The 18707-nt window shown below is 39.5% G+C and overlaps 1 protein-coding gene across 4 annotated transcripts; it reads right to left on the bottom strand.

Annotated features, from left to right (window-relative positions):
• Window positions 1–328: 328 nt before the first annotated feature.
• Window positions 329–16910, bottom strand: mmp16b (matrix metallopeptidase 16b (membrane-inserted)). 4 transcript variants are annotated; one of them, XM_041993606.1, is made up of 12 exons: window positions 16481–16910; window positions 14393–14541; window positions 14144–14158; window positions 13718–13834; window positions 12391–12695; window positions 10885–10920; window positions 9315–9476; window positions 8756–8973; window positions 8526–8664; window positions 7482–7632; window positions 4710–4825; window positions 329–4046 (listed from the first exon to the last, which is right to left on the bottom strand). In XM_041993606.1, the coding sequence occupies exons 1-12, from the start codon at window positions 16607–16609 to the stop codon at window positions 3685–3687; spliced, it is 1899 nt and encodes a 632-aa protein (XP_041849540.1). In that variant the 5' UTR covers window positions 16610–16910; the 3' UTR covers window positions 329–3684. The 4 variants fall into 4 exon arrangements, with proteins under 4 accessions (XP_041849540.1, XP_041849542.1, XP_041849541.1 ...); XM_041993608.1 differs by lacking the exon at window positions 10885–10920; XM_041993607.1 differs by lacking the exon at window positions 14144–14158.
• Window positions 16911–18707: the final 1797 nt, after the last annotated feature.

Genomic DNA, 18707 nt, shown 5'->3' with positions numbered 1-18707 from the left:
GGTAAAACAAAGTAAATACTGATGCAAAAGTGATATTGGGTATTAATCTACTATATTGTTCAAGCTGCTGTGAAATTTTAGAAGTTTACTCTAAGGTAAGAGCTGACTACTCATAAAAACTTCACTTAACTTTACTTCAAATAACATTAAAAAATCCTTTAATATCATTTTGACCATTTTTTTAATTTGCTCTGTTCAGTGGTTATTACATACTGTGCATGAATTCATCCAAATTTCCCTGTTAAATTGTTATTTAGGTCCACATGTAAACAGCCTTGTTGTGCATATTTAGCATTTCACTTTAACCTTGACATGAACATTCAAACTGATCACCAGTATTAAAATCAAATGTTTGCATCAGAGTACAACAGCCAGACACATTTATTATGCACTTGTTTTATTTACAACACACAGCATTTTCTTTATCCATTAAATCAGTGGATTAAAAACAAAATTGTCCAAAGCAGACAATATACAGCCTGGCTGATACCATATATACATACTATGCAATATTTTAGCCTCTCATACTCTGTGCAACTTACTGCACATAACTGTGTATGGCATCTAGAGTGCAGAGATTGTTCCTTGTCTCCTTTATTCCTTTCACCTCTCTGGTGTATTGAGTGCTGTCTAATCAGTCCCATCCACTTCCTTGAATGACACTCCAGATTAGCCCTAATGCTTAGCAGCAAGTGTCAAGGCAGACTAAATTAAAAAGAAAGAAAATGAGGATCAATGCAATGAGACTTCCTGCTTTTCATATAAATTACAAATCTTTACACTGTTCTGAATGTGTATAGTTTCTAAAAGTTGGAATTATTTCTACCAGGTAAAATAAAAAAAACTGGTTTGTTGTTGAAGCAGAAACAGAAAGAAAAAGATTACTTGGTAGCTGTGAGAGTAGAAAAAATATTGCATTTTAACTTTAACTTTATTGACAGCTTCTTTCCCATGATACAATGCAATGCAAGATGTGAAGTGCTGAGCACACAGGAATAAATACGGCAATATATATATATAGTACCTACTTAACCCTCTGGCCTGTTTAATTTGCACTCTATGGAGCCATCAGACCCTCATCACAAACATACAAATTGATACAATATCACACACAACACCAAAGGCTTTCTTTCCACTTTAAATTACAGCACTCATGCATCAACATGGACTGATATGCAGAGGAATTCAGCCAATCAAAGCTGTTCCTCTAGTTACATTTTAGAACAGTTTAGAACAGCAAGGATACACTGGAAGCCATTTTGCATGTATCATAAAGTATTACCAACTGAAATCTGTCAATGCATCCAGCAGAAACCTGCAAGGCTGATTGAATTAGTTATTTACCATAAAGGGAGAGACTGGTACAAGAGCAATGGTCAACAGATATGAAAGAATGACATCCCAGCGTAACACCTGCATGCATTGCCCTTTACTGTATGTAAGTTTTTATCAGTTACAAATGATGATGGATAAATTCTCATCCCCATGAGCCACAGTTCAACAATTCTCATTGAAATGAGTGGAAGATAAGAACATGTTAAAACTGTGATATGTTATAAAACGCTGATGCCTCAGTATAAGTGGAAAAATCGGTCAGATATCATATTGGTGACCTTTTCAAGTAAATAAAAAACGATGAGCACAAAGTAAAAAAAAAAAAAGAGAATCACTTCATGAAAGCTCACAGACCTCATCTGGAAAACTGAGAAAATGCTTTACGACATGGTCACACTGTTAACTGTATGGCAGGCCAAAAGCAACTCCAAGACAGCTCGTTTCATCAGTATCATCATGTTGTATGGTGTTTTTGCAACACAATATGTATAAATGACAATAAAAAAAATCTCAATTTAGCTTGTTCTTACCTCAGTGTCTTCTTTTTTTCTATCTTACACCAAACTGATTACCATATTTGCCTGATTAAATGGTTAAAACATATAACAATATTCACTTATGATGTTTTATATGTATTTAAATATATATCTGTGTGTATGTGTGTGTGAGCTTGTCTATATTTGAGACATCATGTCTCATAAAACAGATCTGAAATGTGGGTCATCAGACTTTGCTAGTTTGTTCTGTTATATCCAACAATATGGAAGTGGTTATAAACATTTAACAGCAATTTGTTAATGTAGCATACTGTAGGCTATGTATAGTATTTGCATATTGCTTACTTACAGTTACAGTACATAAAACAGCCTGGCTCTATTACAAAACACACAGGCAACACTCTTTTTTAACTCTTTTCCCTAAAGTCCAAAATTCTGCCAAAAGTAAGCTTTGTTATTTCCTCAAATTATTTCTAATTACTGTTGATAAATGCTGCCTTCTTAACAGCAGTGTAATTCATCAAGACCTGTTTTTGCTACTTGCTGAAGTGTGTATGTTGAGCAATCTGTGCAATAGCATTGAACACTGACACAAGGCAGATGTGTTTCTGGAAAATAAAGACGCATGGATGATTTTCTGTTAGTTTCTTTACCCTCTTGTCTCTTGTTCGTCTCATTCTTTGTGTCAAGCTCTTTTTGAAAAATTTTATCAAACTCAAACTTTGTACAAAATTTGAAAAGAAAAAACAAAAAGACACAAAGAAAAGCAGGATGTTAGCTGTTCAATAACAGAAATTACAGTACCATATATAAATGATGTGGGGAAATATTCTCTTTCAAACACACACACACACACACAAACGCACAGGCATAACTAACCTTCCCATTCTCTCTCACACCCTCCAGTGAGGCAGTAAATGAAAGCTGATCTTTGGCAGCTGACATTTCCATGAACAATTAGCCTGTTGTGGATCAAACTGTCCTTAACTACTGGTTTAAAGTTGCATTGTGGGCACTAATTAATGACTTCACACATGAGTTTACATATTCCTTCTGTGCCACTCAGTATCCAACTTCCACACCAGAGAAACAGAGACAGACAGAAGTTAAGCAGTCTGTGATTAAGGCAGTCTCATAAATATTGCAGAGAGGGTTTTGGCCCCTGTTTTGGAGAAAGACCGCCCCAACAGTCTTGAGTAGTCTTGAGTTACTAGCTCCTGCTTACAGCTGCTTTCTCTCCAAATAGGTTACAGAGCAGATGGATGTATATGAACAGAAATGGCAAAGGGAAATCAGAGTCTGATCCACAATGTTTGATCCAAGGAGGAAAAATATCCAATCAAAAACAACACTGAGCAGTAATCCTCTTTGGAAGAAAAGGTCATATTTGGTTTGTGTATCACTCCTCCACACAATGAATAATTTTTTTTTACCAAAACCCTAAACTGAAAAACAAAAAAAAGCACAGCCCAGGGCAATTTAATCAAGAAATAAAAGTAAAGTAATATCCTAAATCTAATTTGTCCACTGAAGTTAGTGCTAAGGGCTTTTTAAGCGGCATGCAGTGATGGGGATAGACAAAGGTCCCACTTACAGGAGCATAATTCTTTCTCACTAAATTGAGTTCATTCCAAGATACAGAAAAGGTCAAAGCAGATACATACATATTAGTTGGACAAAGGAGATGTGGCTCCATCACTGTCTTCATTGAGTTCTGCTGATCGCTTCCCTTCCTTGCAGCTTGCATGTTACAAATTCCAGCAGCTCTGAAAACTGCCAACATGGCAAACCTCATGTACTGAGCCTTTATCAAAGCTTCACACTCCTCTCTTTACAGTGCAGTAACAGTCCCTCAGACCCACTCCTGCATGGAGCGCTTGCAGTATAGTATGTGGCGTTGTGTACTCTTCCTCCTAAACTGAAAAATGGTGTAGAGGAGGACCATCATGCACAGTGCCAGAACACAGGGGATGGCAATGGCCACAGCTTTCTCTGTACCCCCTACACCATCCAGTTTGATGACGACATCTACGTCACCGTTGTCGTAGTGGCGCTCCTCTGCCACGGGGGGACTCCAGTCCCAGTCAGGGTCAGCAGGTAGGCCGTCACAGCCCATGAAGTCCCGCAGAATGGACCTTGGGTAGCCAGGCTCCACACGAAGGAGCTGGTTGTTGAACTTCCAGTACTCCTTCCCCTTGTAAAAGTAGGTGAAGCCTGGATAGAGAGATACAAACATTTTTTTTTTTTCAAAAGTTTTGTAAACTGTTTGACAGTGATAAAATGTGCATGCAACTAAGACTGTGGTTCCAATTTGTCTTCTTCAGCTACAGAAAACATTATAGCTTACGTCGCTACATTTTCCTGATGATTGAACAACTATAATAATACACCACAGTCAAATAGATAACATATTATTACAGAGAAATATCAGTATTACACTTCACAACTTCACTCAGTTTACTGTTTCCTTGCTGTGAATCACACCAGTAATGCTTGTAAAGTAGAAAAAATAAAACTTTAATCCTACCAGTGACAGAAGTCACATCCTTTATTTTGATGAAAATATTAATATCATTCCACAAAGGTTTTCCTTTATAGTTACAAAGCTCATATAAATGTTCTCAGAATGATAAAAATAAAAATAAAAAAACTTCATTAATTTCCTATACCCCTTATTCCAATTCGGGGTCAAAGGAAAGCTGGAGCCTATCCAGCAAGAAAACTTCTATTCTGATTTACCTTCATGTAAAAAGCACATTACATCTATTCCAGAATCTTCAAGTACCTCAAATGTGCATTTCAGTAAGTAAATGTACTTAGTTACAATCGACTGATGAATCATACTAACAGATTTTACAGTCAGTTAGATGGCCATACCATTAGCTTTATCCACAAAAGCCCCCTGTGGTGAGTCAGGGATGCCCTTCCAGATGGTGATGGGTTTAGGGTAACCGGGGTCCATGGTCCTCATGTCCTCATTATACCTCCAGTATCTACACGAGGACAGACAGGGGTATAAAAAAATTGAAACACAGGTTTAGAGACACTTTCACTTTACACTGAAGGGGCCATAATCAGTGCTGACACACGTCTAATTCTAAATTCCTCTGATTTAATTTGATTTATTCCAGACATGTCGACATCATTTTACCAAACATAATACAAATCAACACAAGAAAACAATCTTTAATACTAATTTAAAAGTACATATATACATATGCAAAAAATAAATCTATAGTCTTTAAATAAATCTCTACCCACTATTAACACACCCATCTATGCACATCTACTTAAATATAAATATATATATATATATATAAACACACACATATCCCCACACATACACGTGCACAGCAACACACATACAAATGTATCCAGTTAACATGTCTGAAAGGTGGTAGGAAGAAGCAAAACTTATTTAATCCTAGCCCTTCTCCGATAATCAACAATTATCCTTTGCAATCAACCTGTTTTCTGAATCCTATGAATCCATGGGGGGGAAAAAAAGTTCTTTCTCTAGAAAGAAAGCACAAAATTTATTGTCTATTTAATATACTAATTAGAGGCACACCAAGTGAAATATTCCTTTAAAAAAAAATCTGTAGAAATGCAGCCTTCTCCCGATATTGTCAGTTCAGCTTTACTGTTTTTTGCTTTGCTTTCCATCTTGCTGAACTGCCCACACCAAAATTTACTCAGCATAATGGGGATTTTGAAATATAAACTAGTGATAGTGCACCCTCCTGCCAGGTTGTGTGAAGTTGTGCTGAGGAGTGAACTTTATAATATACTATGAAGCATTAACATATCATTATTCCACACAAAATACAATTTTATGCCAGGTTTACTGTTTCTGATATATACATCTGCTGCAGCTTGCTTTTTACTTCACCTTTCTTCAATTTGAATGTGAGCTAAGGAGTTGGAGCCAAATACTAATGCTGTGAGGCTTTCATTCACTAGCAAAGAAAATTTTGAAACTGCAACAAAGAAATTTGAAAGAAATTTTAATCCAAGTGAGTTCTACTGCAGGGGTTGCTTTACTAACAGGGAATATATAGAAGACTTAATCATAAGTGGCTTGATGTCAGTCATGTGAGTTTACTGTGTGCTGGTCCAGACCAGAAACAGCCAGTAAGTCATTTTGTTTAAATCTTTGCGAAGTCAGACCCAATTGCAAGGAGTTTCCATGACTCATCAAGCACATTGCTTATTTTTCAAAACAGGTAAAACCTACCTTGCAGCTTGATACTATGACATATGATGAAATTTGTGTAACATGTTGATAATGAATGGCAGTCAGCTGTCTAAAGCATGCAGCTGAGCTTCACATTTAGCTTGACTACAAGGGACTTAATGAATGAAAAAAGTGGTCAATCAATCATCCACGCTGTGTCCATCTGGTATGCAAATTAGTTTCAGAAGTAGCTGTAATTGATATGCTTCTCATTGACTGGGTTCATAATTTTACCCAGTGTTTTATTTATTTATTTTTTATGTCTAATTAGAGAACCAGCAGCATCACATCACATGCACTCATGCATAGAAATCAAATTGTGTTTTTGATGACTGACAGAATATCCTGATTGTCAGATTGGTACATTGAGTGGTTCAGGATGACAAAGGATTTTGTCATCTGCTACCCTCGACCTCTCAGGAAATGATTTATCAAGACAGCTGAACATGTGAGTCAGACCGGCATATTCTCATACTGTATAACCCCTGAGACACACACAGATAAACAACTAATCTTCTGATTTTGTTGCTTTGAAGAGACTCTGATGTCAACAACATGTTTTATCAAAATTAATAGGCTCTGTATAAAAGAAATGTAACGTAAACAAGAAGTTAGAACAATTTCTACCGCATCCTCAAGGACCTTGAATACCTCAGCTGAGACAATGGAGCCTAGCATCACCTTCAGGCTGAGTTACTGTCAAGAAAAAATTTCCGAAAGAATACATTTAAAAAGGTTTTTTGTTGCTGTCACAACTGGGCATGCCAAACGGGCAGTTTCAGGTTATTCACATACAAACCACATTTCTGTCACAGACAGACAGACAGCCTTTAGCATCTTGTGACAATAACAACCAATGTCTAAAACTGGGTGTTTGACATCTCATCACTGGACAGAGGTATGAAAGCTCAAGTGTAACTGAATGTTCTAAAAAGGGTGATGATGAGGTTGTGGAGATTATCTTTTTTCTGTGTGCATGTGTGTCTGCGCAGGCTTGATGGCAGGGAAGAGGCAATCCAAGAAAATAAAAGTTTAAATGCAGATAAACAAGATGTTTAGCAGAAATTCTGCAGCTGTCTGACCTCAAGCTTATGTACAATATGATGGACTGAGGCAAAGATAAAAACTGTTCCATGGTCAGTATAAACAAAATTTAATTAAATGGAAATAGGTGTCCAACAAGGAGAGGGACAATCCACATAAAACAATAAGTATGCCCAAACTGATTTAAAGCTAAAATATGAACATACATAAGTTCCTGTAACAGTCTGTATGGAATGAACTTTCATTGCCATATCCTAAATAGCTTAATGCATCACTGGTCTCATGTGGTCTCATGTATTTTCAACCTGGCCAGATTGCAATTCTGCAAAATCCTTGACTCCATGATACAGCTACTAATCCACACAGACCTGTCTCCTTTGAAGAAGTAGGTCTTGGCAACATCTTCCCACCAGACGGCTGTCTCGATACTCTGTGTGGGCATTCCACTCCCAAACAGAGAGATGTCCTGAGGGTACGAAGGCTGGAGAGTTGTGTCCTTGAATACCCAGAAACGGTTTCCTAAATTAAAAAGGGAAAAGAAAGGAAAAAATAAAAAATAAACAGTATTAGGATGCACTGTAATAATGACACAACCGTGAATATCAACTCAAAATCACTCTAGAGAAAACACTTGGGGCTTTCAGTGTATTCTTCTCCTCTGTGTGGGTTTTATTGTGTCTAGTGTTGTTTTCACTGCACATGATTTCAAAGGCCAGATCTATCACCTTATTTTAAGATTATCTGCACAGCAAAAAAATGAAAACAAAAATCTATGCAGCATTACTTTAATACAATAAGCAGCAAGATGATGCTCTGATGGCAGCTCCACTGAGACTTCTTGTTTTGAGTTTCATTTAAGTTATTGCTGCTTTTAATTCAGATTGATCAAAAGTGCCTCAGGCAGAGTGAGGAGAGCTGCTGTGGTTGCTGTGCTGTGGCTAGACACTCACATGCACATGCCCATGTATACACACATGGTTAAGTCCCTCTGAGTGAATAAATAAAGCATGACGCTCACTGATCCCACTGGGTGACAGATGTCATATTAATCTGCCTGATGGAAGGATGGCTCTCTGGGACCTGCACCCGTTTTCCTGCCATACAGCATGCTACAACCTCACAATCACCCCTTCCATTATTATCCAGTGAAGGATTACTGTATGTTAAAGAGCTCACACTTTTATAAGCACTTGTAGAGACATTTGCTAAACATTTTTTCTTTCCTTTTTTGCTTTGGAGTGTTTATTTCTGGTTGCGGATCTCACTGCATTTAGCTAAAGTGTGAAACCGGGTGTAGGAAGTTGCATCATATCAACAATGTGTTTACTTTGATCAAAAGCACAACCAATGTATGAAAAAATTATTAAAGAAAAAAAAAAACACAGAAAATCCCAAAATTGTTTCATTTTTACCTTTAAAAAAGACAAACTTTCCCTCACTATTTTCATACACAGCATCAATTTTTGGAGGCAAGCCTTTCCAGAAGTAATTTATCTGCATGGGGTAGCCAGGGACTACTGAGTTGTCTCGTACCCTCCAGAACCACTGATCCTATAGAAATAGACAAGACAGATTAGAAGTGTCATCCCAAATTGCTCCGTGACCAGCAGAAATGCTAACTCAGGCTGATTATCTGCTTTACCTTGAACACAAAAAGTTCCTGTCGGAGGATGGCCAGAGTGTTGAAGCCTCCATCACAGATGTTTGGTTTGGAGTTGGGGTTGGACGGTTTTGACCCCTGTGGTGGGCGATGGGGTCTGACATGGCGATCGTGCTTCCGGGGGTCTGAGGGAGGATGGAAGCGAGGAGGAGGGACTGTTGGTGGAGGCCTGGTTGGCTGTGGAGCTCTATCTGGTGGTCCTAAAATTACAAAAACACACAGCATGACACCCTCACTCCCTATAATTCCTCCTTGCCTGAAAGATTTTGCTATATTTGGGATGGTCCCCATTGATATATCTCTTGAGCAATGAACACTTTACTTTGGCACAGAATTTTTAGCCTCTTTGGCAGTCTGTTAGTTGACTCATGTTGCTTTGAAAATCACAGATTGGCAGACCTCTTTAACAGCTGACAAATGCTGTTTTCTGGCATTCAACCCATTATGACGGATGTAGCAACATTTGAAACAGTGACTAAGTTTTAGAGCTTTAATGCTAAGTGTTTTGTTATGTGGTAATGTTGCAGCAATAAAATGTTACCATAGATTTTCTGGATGCCCTGCAGGTCATCATGAGGTAGTTTGAAGTTCTCTGTGTCCATGTACTGGTAGAAAGGTGCCATGATAGCAGTGGGGTCGTTGGAGTGCTCCAGTCCGAGGGCATGGCCCAACTCATGAACAGCAACCAAGAACAGGTCATTGCCTAGAGAGGAAAAAAGGAAAACTGAACTCAGGATGCAAATAGTACATGATACATAGAATATAAGCATTGTGGACACCACATATTGGGATGTTTGTGTAAATTCTTAGTCATACAGTTCATGGTAATCTTAAGTGCTTGAAGAGACAGCAACAAAACTCAAAATCTCTGAATGAGCCTATGATCCAAGGAAAACTTCAATGGCTGGAACTCCCAGTCAGCCGGTTAGACCTGAAAAGGGCCCTTGAAAGAGACAGGAAACATCTTCAAGAGCCCAGAGACATAGTCTTTTTTTAGTCTTTCTATTTATCTTCTTCTATTTTCTACCACCCAGAAGTCTTTGGTCATGCTGACCAGTCATGTTACCTTTTAGTTTTGAAATGTGCTACCAATGAATAGATAGGGCTAGACTGAAGGACATCACAGAGGCACTAATCATTGCAGCACAGGATTTTTAGCGTTAAGGCAATAGAGGCTAAGATCTACCACACCAGGCAGGAGCCCAGGCACCAGCTGTGCAAAGAATGAAACAATTCAGCACCTCACAGCAGAGTGTAAGATACTGACAGAAAGATAATACATGGAACACCATAACCAAGTAGCCAGCATAGTGTACAGAAACATCCATGCAGAATATGAGATGGAGAACCCTAGGTTAAAGCGGGAAAGACCTCGCAAGGTGGTAGAGAGTAAGACTGCTAAGATCTTGTGGGGCTTCCAGACAAAATGATAAGGGCAACCAACCAGACACTGTGATCATGGATAAGCAGCAGAGGAAAGCCACTGATGTAGCCATCCCCAACGACGGAAATATCAGGAAAAAAGAATATATGAAAGTGGAGTAATATAGATGGTTAAATGAAGAACTGAAGAAACCCTAGAACAGGGGTGTCAAACTCCAGTCCTCGAGGGCCAGTATCCTGCAGGTTTTTTATTGTTTCCCTGATTTAACACGCCTGAATAAAATCAAATGGATCCAACAGCTTCTTGTCAACTTCTTCACAATAACCCATTAATTTCAGTCAGGTGTGTTAGATCAGGGAAACAATGAAAACCTGCAGGATACCGGCCCTCGAGGACCAGAGTTTGACACCTGTGCCCTAGAAGATGAAGGCAACCCCCATGGCCATCGGACCACTAGGAGCCTGAAGACTCCCAGGAGACAGGCTGGAGCATTAACGCACATGTTAGCATGCAACATTTACAATTATACTGCTGTGAACGCCCATTAAAAATGGCACTGCGTCCCAGACACACATGCTAAGACATAAGCTTTTCATGGGGGTGAACATATATGAGGTTCAGTGTCTTGGGCATTTTTGTTGCACCATTACATAGACAAATCATTAAAAACATCACTAACAATAGCCAACTGACTAACTTAATTCTAAAAGATTAAATTAGTCATTACTTGCTGCCTTCTGGTCCAGAGGTAACCTCCACAGAGCTAAAGTGGTGCAAAAAGTTGTAAATAAATATTAATGACAGTTAACTGTAAACAAGGAGCACTTTTATTTTATGCTCCAAAAAGGAAAATACAAGCAACAGCTCACCTAATGTAGAGATTCACATGCTCAGGTTGCTGCCCAGGGCATAAATGTAATGCACCTAAGCATAAATGTCTACCATGGACAAACATTGTGTGTCCACTTCATATCATATTCAAACACACACACATACAAAAAAGACATGAAAATGTTCCAGCCAGAGTATATATTCAGAATTCAGCTTCGAGTGTCGACCTGATTAAAAAAAAATACACCACTTAAGTACAGCTTGTGACTGAAGCTGTCCTCAGGAGAGTGTTGCCCTTTGCAATATTATATTCACTACTGCCAACAGCACTGCACAGAACTGCGACTGACCCTCAGTCAGCAGCTAAAAGGTTACCTCCCCCGTTTATCTAACTCAACCAGCCTCTTCCACCTACCCAAAAATGTCCCATGAGGACTCCCTGGAGAGAGGATGGAGCTACCATTAACGCACATGTTAGCATGCAACATTTACAATTATACTGCTGTGAAAGCCCATTAAAGATCACACTGCTTCCCAGACACACATGCTGAGACATAAGCTTTTCAAAATCAGCCTCAGCTCTCCAAATGGATAACCATAGGATGCTTCACAGGGGTGAACATAAATCTGACTTGGGAGTCTAAGACTATTACTATTAGCGAATAAAAGAGAAAAACAGGGAAAGTAGCAGAAGGGGGGGCAGTTTCTAAAAACACACAATGTTATCTGTAGCCCTTCCCTCAATGGGAGGAGAGGATGTTAGCAAATGGCACATGAAGCCTGGTGGTGCTCTCATAAGCCTGGCACCCTGTAGGTAAAGTAATTAAAGTGTGTTTGGTTGCATGGCTCAGAAAGGTATCTTATTTTCCTCTCTGAGCTGCTCTGCCAGAGCCACTGAGCTACATCAAATTCTATAAAACAAAATAATCATACTCATGTGCCAGCAAGCAATGTCTTAAAATAGCAGGGCTCTCTATCCTATCATCTGAAGAGCTTATTATAAGGGGAAAAAAAAGTCCTGACAGATGGGGTAATGCGTCTTTACAGAGCACAGCCGCATCAAAGACATCTCAGCATTCTTTGTTTTTGGCTAAGCATCCCTCACACCATACCCTGCGATACCATCTCTGTCATAATGCCCTCCTGTCAAGCCATCTGTATTTCCATGATCTGCTTTCCATCATTTCTCATCCATTTTTCCAGATGACTACTCTCTTATCTGTTTGCTTTCCTCACTTCTTCCACTTAACAACTCTTCTTTCTCCACTGTCTTCTCTCTTGCTTCTCTTGACTTTTTCCTTATTTGCTCTATTACTGTTGGTTCTTTGTCACCTCATCTTTACTCATTAATCCCACTGCTTTCTCCATCATACACAGTTTAGCCTTACACCCATTTTCTCACCATCATGGTTAGGGTTCCCCAGGGTCCAAGGCTCATCTGAATCAAAGTGCGTGTCCCCACCAATGCCTGGACCTGGAAAATAGGCATGTGCGAGGAATCCTCCCTCCCCATCGAAGGGTGAACTGTCACCATGAAAACCCGAAGCAAAGATGATAGTGATGTCCACGTCACGCCTGCCAGTCTCCAGGGCACTGTATGGAACAGCCTCAAAGCGCAGAGGAGTCACACCCTGCCACACATCAAATGCCCGCCGGATGGCATCATGAGTCTCACGGGCCCCTACCTTTGGTGTGACATTTTTTATACTGCAAGAAGAAAAACAAGCATACCATTTGAAAACAGTTTTAAAGAGGCAGAAGCTAAACATGCTGTGCATGAAGAGTTTGTAATAATAAGAAACTGCAGCAAACACAATATTCAGGAGAATTGGAAGTAATGATGCATCTAACCCTTGCCTTGTTATCTCATTAACTTTGAGTGAATATTTTCACTTTTTAGAATGACTTGACACAAAAAAAGTTGCACTTGACACAACTATTTCAAGCCCAGCAGCTTTCGTTGAACTTTTAACACAGCAGTCGTTATCAGTCTCTGGCAGGCAGAGAGGGAAGGGAAATCTCCCTCTCTCTCCACTCATTTTCACGAATGAATTGCAGGCAGCAGCAGCACTGGCTCAGCACTGACTGACATTCCATTAGAAGAGGTGGTTCATCAATTCAAATTCGGGGAGGAAGGAAAGGAGGATTTGAATAAATTGGCAGTGTTATCATCTATTACTGCTGTAACCTGTCAATTTGCAGTTGTGCCAGAGACCCGTTTATCTGTTCTCTTCAGAACCTATTAAAAGCCTGAGCTTAATCATGCCAGATAAGATGAGAGTTTGAATTTTTCTGCTGAGATTATGGATAATTTACACACAGTTTTAAGCAGTTTCTGTATGAGGGAGAGGAAACCCTCCAATCTTCATACAACTCTGCTGAAACTGTTTGGTTTGAAGAAAAATGAAAAATGAATGAATTGTGTTAAAAGAGCACAGCCTAATCCCATTCTTAATTGTACCAGCATACTAATTATATGCTGAGCAGCAAAATAAAGGCCACAAAGCACACATTAATATGTGTTTTTCTGCATGTGTGATTGCAAACTCCCACGCAAATGACGTACTTGTTCATTCTCTATGACAACACACAGCATGCCATCTCAGGTGGTTAAAGTGATGTAGATGTGAAACACAAGAGAGCTGAGAAAATTAACGCTGGCGTGTCGGAATCGGAACCCTACGAGAATTACAGCGGTCTCCGTGACAACTACCTCCACTGTCTCTCACCTGTAGGTTATGTGTGTACGCTGCCACTTTTGTCCTGTCAGCGCGTATCTCCGCATTCGTGACCTTGTGGCACTTTCGATTTTGTCCGGTACTCCGCAACGTGGTTTTTGCATCCAACTTGAGAAGAGAAGAGAAGAGAAGAGAAGAGAAGAGAAGAGAAGAGAAGAGAAGAGAAGAGAAGAGAAGAGAAGAGCTAAGTTTGTGAAAAAGGTTTGGATCAGAGTTTGCATCACAAGACAACACAAAGCACTGAAGTGAACTTGACAGTTCTCTTCCTGACAGGAGGCAGAAAATCACAGCTGCAAAATAAAGGGTGCAAAATGCTACTAAACTCCAATCCTCCTCATTCATACCACATTAGGTATCACAACCACCAAAAAAAAAAAAAGAAATCTCACAACACACAGGCAAAACATTAGTTCTCACCTTAGCGTGATATCACTGCATCATCATGCAAAACAAGAAGAGGAAAAGCGTTAAAACCTTCACCTGATGTTGTTTCAGGTGACGTGATGGAGGGTAAAATAAACATCTACGTCTCTTTCATTAGCCTACGAAAACTTCCCATTTAAATTTACAGGTATAGCAGATGTATCAACAGGGCATCAGTGGTCAAACAATAGAACACGTGCTGCACAGCTTGTGCTTATATTCTCTCAACACAGGTGTACTCACTCCTTAGTTTCCTCATCCAGTGTCCCTGTGACATTGAGGCCATAGATGCGCTGCATGGCAGCAATTGCTGAGTGCATGGTTTGGGCTGAAAGCAGGACAGACATTCCCGGTTTTGTATGGGGAAGGTAGCCGTACCTCTGTAGCCATTTCTGCAGTGGGGAAGAAAGAGGAGAATAGCGGACTTTATCATGCTAATTTTAAGAGTTTCTATAGATGCTTTGACTCTATCATTTTAAAAAAATTATATTAAAAAATATATATTAATTCTGCTGTAATTCTGGGAGGGATGTCCAGTGCAAACACAGTTCAGATACCTTACACACATGTGTCCCATCCATTAATAAGAACCATTGTTTGTTGGATTGCCTGGCCGTGTTTGGCAAACAATTTATTGTTAAAATCATAGGAGAAGAGGTTACAAAGATTTATTCTTAAGGAAAACTTAAAGTATGTATAGCTTAACTAAAGCTGTGTGCACATTTAACTCTAAAAACCATTAAGTAAAAGCCACTCAAATCATTAGATTACACTTTTTGGAAACCATGCGAACCCATAGTCATGCGAGTTTGCAGAGGTACTTTCACAGAATAAAGGAAAACTTTGACACTTTGGTGGGTGTGAGGAAAAGTGGTGGAAATGGCAAGATTCCAGCTGCTTCATTCAACCTCTCTATTTGACTTCCTTTCTTACAGTAGTATAGAGAGACTGTGGCTTATCTTACAAATTTATCTCAAGCTGCATTAAAATTTAATGTGTTCCTCCTCTTCACAACATTTTAATGAGCTTCAGCTGGGTAGTTGTTGCCAAAAGAAAAGCAATACAAAAAAATAATAATAATAAAATACATTTGATGATGTATAAATCACTCAGTCCACAAGAGGCAGTGACTAACCATTACTGTGCTTTTTCATACCAGAATTGAACAGTATGCATGAAATGCTTAAAATAATTTTTAGTGATATTAGCATGATTATGTCATCTGTTGTGAAAGATCACCTATGCAGCAGTGGTTCAGGTCTAAATGTGTTTGTTCAGACACTCTGTGGACAGTAGCGGAAGTGTAAACAACATCTGAATCTCCACTAGTGACACCAGTCTGTGTTTGGGTCTTGCGGCTTCTGGGCAGTGTGTGCATGTGAAGAACTGCAGCCCTGCCTCCTCTTGCCCTACAAAAGCCAGAGTGGGACTTGATGCAATGCACAAAGGCAAGTGATTCTGAACATCATCCAGGGGTCACTGTCAGACTCACATCTGAAGTTAAGGGCCACAAAGTGCTCACATTATCTACAGCTGTTCACATGCCAACCAGCTGCCTTCATATCACAACACAGCCTACAACATTTGCTCCGGCGAGCTAATCTGGCGAGCTGTCTTCTCTGTCCATCTCTCCCTCCTCATTCTGCCGTTTCTGCTAAGCTAAATGCCTTGTTTATCCCCCTTTTTCCCTTGCTCCTGTGGGCGTGTTGTCTCTGTGAGCTGTGTTTGTTGAAACACAGATTCCAGACAGATACTGGGCAGATTTCAGTGAGCCATTAAATTGAATAATGACGCGTGTGTGTTACTGTCAGCTTCAGCATTTAATTTCTTCAGAGTGGTGGGAGGGGTGCCTGTGGTGAGGATGGATATGACATCAATTAATAAGGTACAAACTAACAAATCCTATTATGTAACTTGTACATTTTTTAATCCTCTCTAGCATCATGATGCTGCCAAAACCTGTCTCACCTCATGATGACCTGTCAAAAAAGTAGAAGAAACAAAGAAACATCATCCTGTAGGACATTTCTGTAAAAACAAGAGAGTCCATCATATCTGCGCTGAACATTGGCTGGATCAGCTTAGATTATGGACCACAATGTAATAGCCTCAAATGAGCCATCACTCTGTTTTATTGCACCTTACAAAGAGGACTGCGAGACATTTTCAGTGCCTCAGCTGTGCAAATAGGCTTACAAAATATCCATGCTATGCCTTCTGATAATCATGCACAGGGAGCAAGCATGTATGTTTTTCACGCTGAGGCAGAGGATGTGGAGGAGAGAGTTGGGTCATTTATGATGCTCGGGGAGGGAAGGCCATTAATCTTACCTCAACGCTGAACCGATCATACCCCTCTCCGGACACGGCACGCGAAATCCAAAGCAAAAGATGCAAGCAGAATGCTGCCGTGTAATAGCAATCCGATGGCTTTCTTTTACCGGCGGATACTAAGGTCATAATGACCTGTTTTTTCCCGAGTGTTTATTAGGAGAATCCGCCCGTCTGCTTTGTGTCAAATGAAAACCATCGGGCGAGCTGTCAAGGCAGATTGAGCTGAATTCGAGAGAATGGGACCCCGCGTTTTATAAAATCCAGACGGCGTTAAAAAGGTTCCGATGTCAAGCAGAGATATCACGGCATGTTAGGTCCGCCATCCTCGCCATTCTTATTTACATCAGGGACTACATCTATCCAGCAGCATCAATGGCCATGTAGGTACAGTAGCTACCCAGTCTGCGCAAGATAGGCTCCCTCCCGACTCGACGCCTGCGCTTTGATTTCTCACACAGTGCAGCGCAGCTTGGCAGCATCAGAGCTGCCCTACACAGTGCATGACAGATAAAAATAAATAAATAAATAAATTCTCCAGAACTGTCTGTGCACCTGATTTTTAGACTGTAAATGACTCTTCTCTGTGCAGTTTAGATTCCAAAAGATTAGTTTGATCTTAATTTCCTGAGACTTAAAGGCCCTGGTCCACATTATGACCAGATGTAGTCTGCTTCCCCTGCTGAATCTCTGATAATCTTTAGTCAAGTGGTCGCAAGTCTTTGTACAATAGATAATTATAGCTTTCAGTGATTAATCAACCTCAATCTGCCATCATTATAACCATCATGCACACATAAATCAAGTCAAAAGCTGATGATTTGCACAATTCTGAACTCTCATCTTGAAAATTTCCCAAGACATTATTAGGTCCTCCAGCTCTTAAAACCCATAGTCAACAACCTGCCTCAAGCAACAACAGCCACAAGATGGCAGTGTTTCATTGAGTAACGTGTCCACCAACTATTTGTTTCCCAGGACGCTGAGGACACAGACAAAACTGGAACCTCAATCCACCCCACACAAACTACTGAACCTAGAAAATAAGATGTTGATTTGATATGATATGATAAGCAGAAAGGGTGTGAAGAAAGGAGAGACCGGGATGCTTGTTTTAAAATCTTACAAAGGTTTTTGTTTGTTTATTATTTTATGTTTAAAGAACAGTAATTACATAATTGAGTGTTTTCTGCTTGCACAATAAAACCCAGAAAACAAATTATAATAGTTTGCACTCATCATTCAATCGCTGTGCTATAAACATCAAACAACAAACCATGACATAAAAGTATTAAAGAGAAGCCCAAAGCTTGCAGTTAAACCTCTCAGTATGTCTTGGGTCCATCCTGCACAGATCGGTTGATGAGGAAAGCATTTTAATAAAAGAAATCATCTCAGCTACAGCTTGCAGGAGTACTGTCCATATCTGATGGGGTATTCCAGCCAATTATTTCCACAATCTTATTTTAATTACTGACTTGCACAGAATGAATTATCTCCTGCCAAACCAACATACTTGTTAATTGCTTTTTTGTTTTTGTTTGTTTTTTTTATCTCTTAGCTTATGAATGACTAAGCGCTTCCTGTGGTGATAGACATACAGTTCAATCACAGATCTGAATGGATTTGACTGAATAGGCAGTTGCTTAGTGGTCAAAGAGCTTTGAGAAAAGACACCCACGACTTAACCACAGACAGTACCAAATCACAATCAAAGCCCATCATCAGGAAGGGCAACATCGAACACTAGAAATCTCACTTCAGAGATTAAATTATTACAGATCACAAAGATTTAGTCTAAAATAACAACTGTTACAAGAATGCACAGCTAGAATAATTAAATTATCATCTAAATGCTCTTAACCAAGCATCTGTGAGTACCTTGGTTTTTACACTATGCTATTATTTATTTTGCTAATATGTGCCTAGGATACCATGAAGCAGAATAACCTGTGAATCCTGAACACACATAACCATCAAGAGATCATTCACATTACTCATAACTGAGAACAGGGTGTTCTGTTTAGAAACAGGATGTGACAGGTTGAAAAGTTGATAAATGGATTCCAATTGGATTAAAACAAATACAAATCCACCAGAAAAGACCAAATTTGTTCTTAAAATGATGTGGAATTCCCTTTTCTGGCACTAAAAATCAGTTAGTGAAAATCATTATCATAAATGTGTTTACAGCCCACAGCAAATCACCTGCCTCCTAACCAAACCT

Source organism: Melanotaenia boesemani, chromosome 8, assembly GCF_017639745.1.
Source record: "Melanotaenia boesemani isolate fMelBoe1 chromosome 8, fMelBoe1.pri, whole genome shotgun sequence".
Lineage (NCBI taxonomy): Eukaryota > Metazoa > Chordata > Actinopteri > Atheriniformes > Melanotaeniidae > Melanotaenia > Melanotaenia boesemani.
The sequence above is the reverse complement of the archived record's forward strand: the minus strand, read 5'-3'. Positions and strand labels throughout refer to the sequence as shown.

Coding starts and splice junctions, on each gene's coding strand:
- mmp16b (XM_041993606.1), bottom strand. CDS start 16,609: ATGACCTTAGTATCCGCCGGTAAAAGAAAGCCATCGGATTGCTATTAC. Junction 12,696..13,717: donor CGTACACACATAACCTACAG/GTGAGAGACAGT, acceptor TTCTTCTTGCAG/TATAAAAAATGTCACACCAA. Junction 10,921..12,390: donor GGGGAACCCTAACCATGATG/GTGAGAAAATGG, acceptor GCACCACTTTAG/CTCTGTGGAGGTTACCTCTG.